The following is a 10,208-nucleotide window of genomic DNA, read 5'->3' on the forward strand; positions in this document are numbered from 1 at the left end:
TTTTCCTTCTGGCCAGGTGGACACTCCATGTCCCCAGCCCCCATTTGTAGGAGTAGGAGAAGAGAGACAGCTAGGCAGTGTTTAGAAAGAAAATGGTAGCTGCGGGGTTGATGTACTTGGGGAAGGAAAATGGCCCAGTTGGGCAGCCTGGAACTTTCTGTGCTGGACTGGGAGCGGCTGGGACAGGTCAGCAGGAGCGGTTTTCTTAGAGGGATTGGGAAGCCCGTTTTCTCCTGTGAATCTAGGCCCAGTGGCAAATCTTGGGCTCATTTCTGCCTTTAACGCTGTTAAATAATTGCAAATCTCTTGAGCAAGGAGAGCCAAGGGATTCTCCAAGTGTTTTATTCTTCCTGAAAAACCGGCCCAGGGATATCTGGATAGAGAAACACCTGATCAACAAGTTTGTGATAAATAAGGATGGTGATAGGTGCAATGGAAAGCTACATGGAAGGACCTAGACAAATATTTTTAAAGTTGAATCACTTATTTTTTTTTAAAGCCCTGCGCAGAAATTCCCAAGGTATCAAAAACAAATGAGAGAAGCCTTATTCTTACATCAGCCAAGAATGGGTGTGGACGTGGACATTCTGGAAGGGAGACGCTGATGAGTTAAGAATGTCTAAGGCACACTTTGTGTTCTGTGCAACATCCCATGGGCAAGTACGCAGGGGACTGTGTCCTCAGGATTCAGGGGAGCTCTTCCTTTGCCTGGCATGGCCCTGGGTGCCTGGCAACCGACATGCACCACCCCTGGGCATAAGCTCCGCCTGGATTCAGTGCACGCCCTGCTTGGGCCAGCACAGCTCTCGCGCAAAAGCACCTTTGCAGCTTCTGATCTCATCGTCGAGCTCTAGGCACTTGTTCAGGCCTGGCACTGCAGATCTCCAGCCGATGAAGCCCTGGGTGGTCTGTGGGACTGGGGGGGATGGAAGGACCTGGAATGGAAATGCAGGGGATTTAGTGACTTTGGGCCACAGAGACATGAGGCGTCCAGCATCGGCATGTGAGGCGGGGTGGAAAAGACAGAAAGAAAAGCCAGCCTCCCTGATGTGTACTGAAAACAAGCACATTCCAACAGGCTGGACTCAGAGGCTCCCATCTTTCCTGGAAGTGATGAACATCAAACACATTTCTTTATCGTGTAATGTCTAACATATTTAATTCATGACCTCCAGCAAAATAATTTTTATTTGGTGAGAAAGCAAAAAAAAAATATGCAGAAATATCAAGTACTACAGTTCTCATTGCCTTTTATAAAATATATGGCACTATTGTCAGATGGCATTGTGGCAGGTGTACATCACTCTGTTTTGATGCGAAGGCTCTACGATATGCGTCTGTATAAACACACACACTCCAAACCGTAGAGATCACAGGAATGAAAAGCAATTGAATTTAATTTTAAAAACCAAAAGTAAAATGGGCTTCTATCTGGAATGAAAAAACACAACTTCATTTATCAATTCCTTGGACAGATTTGACATTTTTGGAAAATGAGGGTAAATGTTTAGGCAGGTTTTCACCTTCTTTTGAAACAATCTGTTCTGCTCTTATAAGGGGATTTGAACAAAGGCAACAGTGCGGGACATTTGTTCTAGCAGAAGAACTGAGATAAAGAGGTTTACTATGCTTGGGGTTATGAGTTCACTTTTACTAATGGAACCTGCCGGTGAGGTGGCGGCAGGAAGGGATGGTCCCAAGTGGGCTGGCTGCTGCTGTGGATGAAGACCCTTAACATATGCTCTTGATGAACTCCTAAAATTAGTCTCCTGCAAGGCTACATGTAGGGTGGGTCATCAATGAATGCCAGAAGCTTCTTTGAACCAGCTACGAGCAGAATTGTTCAGAAGGGAAGCAGCTCTCAATTCTGTTTGTCCAGCCAGGCCTTTGGGAGCACACAGACTAACTTCCAAGTCTTTATCTAACTTGTAAAAGAAATGCAGTTGAAATCCACTGTGAGACATCATGTTTCACCCAGCAGAGGGGCAAAAAGATGAAAACACCACTGTTAACAAGGGCATTATAGGAGTAAGGGCGATATGGCAATTATCTATTTTTTTCTTTTTTGAGGCGGAGTCTGCCTCTGTCACCCAGGCTAGAGTGCAATGGCACGATCTCAGTTCACTGCAACCTCTGCCTCCTGGGTTCAAGTGATTCTCCTGCCTCAGCCTCCTGAGTAGCTGCGATTACAGGCATGTGTCATCGTGCCCAGGTAATTTTTATATTTTTAGTAGAGACGGGGTTTCACCATGTTGGCCAGGTTGGTCTCAAACTCCTGACCTCAGGTGATCCACCTGCATCGGCCTCCCAAAGTGTTGGGATTATAGGTGTGAGCCACCACGCCCAGCCTGGCAATTATCTTTTGAAAGTGCAGATGCAAGCACCCTTTGACCCAACAATCTATCCTGAGGCATTCATTCTAAAATATCCTGATAGCTACACATGTACACACCCATGGTGGTGCAAGGGATGCCTTGTGGAGCTGTTTGTAATAGCAAACGATTGGACATAAGCTGCATATCCACCCATGGAGGCTCATTCACTATGGCCCATCCACACCGTGGTGTGTCATGCAATGGTTTAGAAGGATGAGATAAACTTCTAAGAGAAAAGAGGTGCACGAAACTATTCAAAGTGCGGGACAAACTGTGTAATAAGAAAATGAGGGCAGAGGCCCATGGATGTCCTTGTCTATGCAAGAGTGCGTGCCAAATGGGTGACAGTGGCTCCAGGGGTCCAGAGGGAAGGAGGCATCTCATCGGATGGCCTTTTAGGTATCAAGGTTACCTGTTAAAAATAAATATGTTTTTAAAGACTCTGGTCACCAATGAGAGGATGGGAAGGTGGAAGAAAGGTGGAAGAAGGAAACCAGTTACCTTTTATTTTTGTCTGAGATGAAGTCTTGCTCTGTTGCCCAGGCTGGAGTGCAGTGGCGTGATCTCAGCTCACTGCAAGCTCCGCCTCCTGGGTTCACGCCATTCTCTTGCTTCAGCCTCCCAAGCAGCTGGGACAACAGGCACCCGCCACCATGCCCGGCTAATATTTTGTATTTTTAGAGAGACGGGGTTTCACCATGTTAGCCAGGATGGTCTCGATCTCCTGACCTCATGATCCACCTGCCTTGGCCTCCCAAAGTGCTGGGATTACAGGTGTGAGCCACTGCGCCCGGCCACCATTACCATTTCTTGGGCAAGAAAGGAAGTTTGGAGGGAAGCAGAGGCTGGGGACCTTTCTCACCTGAATCAAAGTTCTTTTCCTTACCCCTGCCACCCCACAGGCTCTGTCTGGTGAGTGTGGCTTTAACAGCTGGCCCTTGCTCCTAGACAGGAGTCTCTCACAGGAAAAAACCATGTTTCGGTTTGTTCTGGTGCCTGAATGGTTCCTCCCTGCTTCCCATTCTCCAGGAGGGGCACCTCTCTGGTATCTAGGTGGGGGCACTTTCTTTGGAAAGAGAATAACTGTGGTTGTGCAGAGCAGGCCCAGGGAAAGTCCAGCCTCATGGGCAGGCCAGGGATCTGTGGGGACAGCGTGTGGCTGAGGGACACTATAGACACTAAGCAGATCCCATGCCACCGTATTCTTGGGATGGAGGTGGAGGCAGGGAGTTGGCAGAATTAAAGCCCAGCTCTGGAAAAATGTCCGACCTACATCCCAGTCTCTCTTCTTCTGTTCTCTGGTCAGCCCAGTGTTCTATTTTTAGTAGAGACGGGGTTTCACCATGTTGGCCAGGTTGGTCTCAAACTCCTGACCTCAGGTGATCCACCTGCATTGGCCTCCCAAAGTGTTGGGATTATAGGTGTGAGCCACAGGAGAGCGAGCTCCCTAAATGGGTGCATTTCATCTGAACAGTCACCTTTGTAGGCACTAATTCCAAGAAAATGACAGACCCAGAGCAAATTGCTGTGTCTACAAGGGTGTTCCTTGCAGGATTATTCTCCCAGATCTCGTGCCGGATACAACCTCGATGGCCAGGGACAGGGGGACGATTAAATAAATGATGACAGATCCACACAGTGAGAAAAACGCAGCCATTAATATAATAGTGTTTTAGAGTGCTTTCTTTTAACTGCATGGAAAGATGTCCAGGGTATGTTGTTAAGTGGAAAAATGAGATTACAAAGCAGCCTGTGTAGTTTGATTTGTAAACATATACCTAAGAAGTATATGTGTGTGTGTGCACAAGTGTGTGTATATACATATACATGGACATACATTTGAGGAATATTTGAGGGTAACATTTAAAAGCAGGGCTCTGGAATCAGACACACTTGCTGTGTGGCCGGGGAAAGGAATTCAGCTTTTTTTAGCTTCAGTTTTCCCATCTGCACAATGGGTTTGAGGATGATAGTATCAGGGGCTGCAGCAGAAATAAGATGAGACAGCCCATGTGAAGCGGTCAGCACGGTGAGCGGCTAAGAGATAACAACAAGAGCTTGAGCTGGTGAGGTGGTTACTCTTACAGGTCGAGGGACGTGTAGGAAAACCTCTGGAAGGAGCACCCCCAAAACGTTAATCATGGGTAAGAATCTATATGGGAGTTTTAATTATCTTATATTTTGCTATATTTCTAAATGGTTTTTAGCAGTGGCTCTATATTGCTTTCTATTTGGGGGAAAAACTGTCCGCGTAACTCAGTGGAGCACATTCATTCATTCATTCATTGGCGCTCACAGATGCTTACCCACCAAACGCTCACTGCTTGCCAGCTACCCCATCAGACCACGAGCATGCCAGGCAAAGGGCTGCAGCTGAACTCCCCTTGCCCTGCGGCCTTCATCTTGGGTTTTCATCTGCTCTCCCCGTCAGCATGCAGAACCACCTTCTCCATAGCTGGCCAGAGGGTAGAACCCCCGACCAAAATGACAGACCCTTGAGACATATGGAGCTCAACAGTCTCTAGAGGGATCTGAGCCATGTCCGCCACGGTGCAGGCTTCAGGTGAGAGCATCGTCTAAGACCTCTCTTCTCTGGGTTTGCCCGGTCACTCCTGTCCCTCTCCCCACAATCTTTTCTCCACTTAGCAACCGGAGCCATCTTTTCAATAGGCAGGTCTCACCCTTCCACGGTCCTGCTTACAACCCTCCAGTGGCTTCTGCTCTAAATTGGACTCCAACTGCAATCCTTCTTCTAGCCTGCCCACTTCTCCCTTCATATTTCTTCCCATCCCTTCATATCCTTTCTCTGCCCACACCTTCTCCTCCTGTCCCCACCCTCCACCCAAGCTCCCACCACCTCACCCTTGCCTTGCTGTTCCTGAAACATAGCAGCCTGTGTTCTGCCTCAGGGCTTTCGTACATGCTGTTCCCTGTGCCCACGGGGCGGGTGCCTGGTCATCCGTCAGTCCTCAGCTCAAACAGGACCTTCCCTGACAACCTCGCCCTCTCTTATCCTGTGACATAACACCGGCCTGTTTCCTCCATGGTGCTAGCACAGCATATCCAAATGGTGTTGATTTTCTTGGTTAATGTTGGTTCTCTAGACCCAGACATGTGGGCTGGGGTCTTCTCTCCTTGTTCATTACTGTTTTCCCAGCCAAGCTCTTGCACCTTAGTAATAGCTGACTGTCATCGGCACTCTCTAAACATGCGGGGCACCCCACTGAACTCCCTGAAGTAGGTACTTCATTAACCTCCATTGTATAAGAGAGGCAGGGGAGACACAGAGAGGTCAAGCCACTTGCCCAAGATCACACAGGAGGTGAGCAGCCTAACAGCACAGGGATCGGGTGGTCTGATTCTAGAGCCCCCACCTGGACCTGCCCTGCCTTCCTGCCCACCCCCTGGAAATGTTTGCTGAAATAATGCATGAAGACCCCATTTTCCTGCCTTCTCTCTGCTTCTGCAGAGCAGAAGGTCATGGCACTCGCACGTGTAGACTTCAGCCTGGAATATTTCCCATGGCTGGGTTTGGGAAGGGCGTGGATCTGGGCTCTGCACCTGGCACTGCTGTGCTCTTACCTTCAACACTGGCTTTGCACATCTGGAGCCATCGGTTTCCCTTGGGGCTTATTTCTTACTTAGGAAAATGAGTATTTAAAAACAACGTTTCAAACCTTGATGTACTTCTCCACTGGGGTCACCGGCCGGATGTGGAAACGCTCAGGAAGCTCGATTTTGGGCTTTGGGGTGGGGAGATCTTCTTCACACTTGATCAACTGAAACAGAATCCCCAGAGATGGGAAGCCTCGGGATGAAGCTGGGGGAAGTGTCCTCCCCATTGCTTCCCCTAGAAAGCACATGTTACAGACACGGAAGTGGGGCATGGAAACGGGAGGCAGAGGCTTGTCTTAGTTACACCGTTAGGAAAGTAGGGGGGGAACCTCAATGCAGGTCTGCTGTACCCAAAGCTGAGACCCATCTCCGACCCCTCCTGCTGCTCACTGCAGCCTCCTGATTTACATCCCCTGTGGGGGAATTTGAGAAAATGTTACCATTTACGGATTCAAGTTTTTAAATGCCAAAAAGGGTTGAGTGTAGTGGCTAATGCCTGTAATCCCAACACTTTGGGAGGCAGAGGTGGGAGGATCGCTTAAGCTCAGGAGTTCAAGACCAGCCTAAGCAACTTAGCAAGACCCCATCTCTACAAAAAATACAAAAATTAGCTGGGCGTGGTGGCGTGTGCCTGTGGCCCCAGCTATTTGGGAGACCAAGGTGACAGATTGGCTTGAGCCTGGAGGTGGATGCTGCAGTGAGCTGAGATCACACCACTGCACTCCAGCCTGGGTGACAGATCCAGACTCTGTCTCAAACAACAACAAACAAACAAAAAATGCCAAAAAGTTTTCAGGACCAAACTTTAACATATTAGAGGAGAGCCTCCACTCCCCCTTTTAAATTTTAAAGCAATGTCAAGTTTTTTGAAAACCCAATTTAATTACATATAAAGAATATTAGTATAGACTCTTTATGCATATTATATTAATAAGAACTCATTCTATGCATAAAATTTCAAATTGTGGTACCTTCCAAGAATTAAAAACAACCTCATTAAGAACAGCATAATTTCAAAGCTAGTCGGGTGGAATGAATTACAAATGGGGTTAACACTGCTGTGAATCGTGGATGCTTTGAATGATGCGGTGTTTTAATTAATTCTGCATCTCTTGTGTTCTGTCCTGAAGTTTGAGAGGTTGCAGATTGGTGGCCACCACCCCGCTGGAACCCACAGCAGCATTTCATTTCTAGACTCAGAAGATTCATGTAAACATCTGGCTTTCTGGGCTCTCTTGAGTGACGGGAACATGCAGTTGGCCTTCCCATATGGCTGCACTTGTCTGGGCTCATGCTGGCTGCCTCTTTGGACAGGACCAGTGGCCTCTTTGCCTGAGTCTCCCCACCTTCTGATTAATTATGCTTGGCCTTGTCTCCTGTTTCTGTCACCTAGCTGGTCCCTGTAGACTTCCAGATTTGTGATTTTTAGGGAATACTAACAGCATTTTCCCAAGAATCCCTTGTATGTCACTTGGCTTCGAGGCTGGGCGAGGTGTCCATGGCCTTCTTGTATCTGCACCTCGCAGTTGCTCAGTTAGGCAGGTGAGGACTCTCATCCCCCTTTACAGATGGGAAGTCTGAGGTCAGGTGGCCGTGGCATCAGACCTACCCGCTTCTCACCTGAGTGTGGTCCTTATCAGTTGTGTGACTTTGCAGGTCTTGGAGCTCAATTTCCTAATTTGTAAATGGGCATAAAACAGCACCTGTGGGCCGGGCGCGGTGGCTCAAGCCTATAATCCCAGCACTTTGGGAGGCCGAGACGGGCAGATCATGAGGTCAGGAGATCGAGACCATCCTGGCTAACACAGTGAAACCCCGTCTCTACTAAAAATACAAAAAGCTAGCCGGGCGAGGTGGCGGGCGCCTGTGGTCCCAGCTACTCAGGAGGCTGAGGCAGGAGAATGGCGTAAACCCGGGAGGCGGAGCTTGCAGTGAGCTGAGATCCAGCCACTGCACTCCAGCCCAGGTGACAGAGCGAGACTCCATCTCAAAAAAACAAACAAACAAACAAAAAAAAAACAGCACCTGTCTCTGCACCAGAGTTCTTGTCCAGATTTGATGATCTGGTTCTGCTGAAGCACCTAGAACATGCCTGGCCTGTGGTCAGTGCCCAGGAATCTATGAAAGGTAGGAAGCTTCTGGTTTCGGAGTTAGCGATCTTTGCCTACAACATGCTCTTTAATTTTATTCCTGCAAATTATAGACTTTGTAATCATTCATTCTTTGAAATGATTGATTCTATAACCTCGGGGCTCATAAAATGTTTACCTCCTCAAAAGGGGTTGTTAAAAACCCCCAGTTCTGGGGCCAGTTCTGCCGTGCTTCCGATTCAGCCTTCAGACGGTATTTCCTAAAAAAGAAAATTTCTGAGTGCTGGGCAACATGGAAAAAGGTTCAAGGGTTCTGTGGGGGACATTTCCACTCTCTACGAACATTGACTGGATAGTGGTTCTGCACTAGGAATGGAGTAAGGAGCCAGAGAGTGTGAGAACCTCTGACACTGAGCACCTCCCACCAGCAAGGGTCCCACCAGCAAGGGAGACACACGGCTGACGAAAGAGAGATGCTGGTTGGCTGTTATGGCTGGGAGGGTATGCCAGGTAAGGGCCGGTCTGGGGTCGATTCTGCCTGAGGAGGTTTCTAGGTACCAGACCTCTTATTTTGGAGGCCCTTATGACTTGAAATTTAAGGAGGTGCAAAAGTAAAGGAGGTGTTCACTCCCTGCTTCCTGCAAGTGCAGAGACAGCATCTGCATAACCTTGACATGGAGCATTCCCTAAATATTGCAACCCAAGTGCCTCACTTTCCCACCCTGCTCTGGCCTTGCTTTTGCTCCATGCTAATGTCGTTCATATCTAACTACCCACGAGCTGAGTGGCATTGCAGTTGACAAGCTTACGTGCCACATTTTGCGAACATTGAATTAAACACTGAGCCATTTTGGGTTTTCTAGTTTCTTCTATTTTGGAAGAAACAGAATATTCGATATTCTTCTATTCAATATCAGCTATCCCCACCCCACAGTTTTGGAGGCCCTGGTCAACTCTTTGCCCTGGGCATGAGCACTAAGGCAGAGTCTATTTCAATCAAGATGTAACATAAGCCACAAATATGAGCTGCATAAACAATTTTAAATGTTCTATTAACCAAAAAGAACATAAGAATAAACAGGTGACAGTCTTTTTTTTTGATGGAGTTTCGCCTTTTTTTGCCCAGGCTGGAGTGCAATGGCGTGATCAGGACTCACTGCACCCTCTGCCTCCCAGGTTCAAGCAATTCTCCTGCCTCAGCCTCCTGAGTAGCTGGGATTACAGGTATGCACCACCATGCCTGCATAATTTTGTATTTTTAGTAGAGATGGGCTTTTGCCATGTTGGCCAGCCTGGTCTTCAACTCCTGACCTCAGGTGATCCCCCTGCCTCGGCCTCCCAAAGTGCTGGGATTATAGGTGTGAGCCACGGCACCCAACTGACAGTCATTTAAATAATCTTTTTCTTAAAAATAAATCTTTGTAATTTGTTGTGCAATTTACACTTACAGTTTAACCCCATTTGGACCAGTTACAATTGAAGTGTTCAATAATCACGGGCCTTGTTGAAAGGGGAGGGGCCATTTAGATTTGGGTCTTGGAAGATGAGCGGAAGTTTGTCCGGTGAAGAAGAGAGGAAGGGGCATTTCAGACAGAGGAAACAGATTCACTGTGGTAGCATCTCCTATTGGGATGCTTGGATAAAGATTTTATAAAAAATAGGTGTGCATTTTATGCCAAATGATAAAGTTTTTCTATTTATGAGAATGATATAAAGTTTTCCATAAAATAAATTTATGAAGTGAAAGCAATTGAAAGACACATACGAAGTGACTAATATAGGTTTTACAAGGAAACGGTAAAAATTATAGAGGGTAAATAGGATAACTGAAGTTTAGAAGGTAAACACGTATATTTTGTTGTTACTACAACTTACTCACTTGCATCTAAATCAGCAACTTCCCATATGAGTTAAACCTTCAAAGAGATGCAATAATACGTAGCAGATAACATGCCAATTAAAATATCCATGACAAATGTCTGCTAGACATACATCTTTTAGAAAATGGATCTATCTTTAAAGTTAAAATATATTACTTAAAAACCCAGGAAAATCAGGGAATTTTCAAGTATTTCATTCAAATTGAACAAATATTAGGATTTTTGCTTTCTTTTTTTTTTTTTTTTTT

The 10,208-nt window shown here is 46.9% G+C and overlaps 1 protein-coding gene across 1 annotated transcript in view; it reads right to left on the reverse strand.

The window, feature by feature from the left end:
• Window positions 1-447: 447 nt before the first annotated feature.
• The window catches only part of LOC105507954 (chromosome unknown open reading frame, human C20orf85), a 10,634-nt gene continuing 873 nt past the window's right edge, over window positions 448-10,208 (reverse strand). Inside the window, exons 2-4 of the mRNA XM_011936674.1 lie at window positions 8,259-8,340; window positions 6,053-6,154; window positions 448-935 (exon numbers count right to left, since the gene is read on the reverse strand). Coding sequence (XP_011792064.1) covers window positions 774-935; window positions 6,053-6,154; window positions 8,259-8,340 — 346 coding nt within the window. The 3' untranslated portion in view covers window positions 448-773. The remainder of the gene's footprint in view (window positions 936-6,052; window positions 6,155-8,258; window positions 8,341-10,208) is intronic.

Source organism: Colobus angolensis, unplaced genomic scaffold, assembly GCF_000951035.1.
Source record: "Colobus angolensis palliatus isolate OR3802 unplaced genomic scaffold, Cang.pa_1.0 Scaffold156, whole genome shotgun sequence".
Classification (NCBI taxonomy): domain Eukaryota; kingdom Metazoa; phylum Chordata; class Mammalia; order Primates; family Cercopithecidae; genus Colobus; species Colobus angolensis.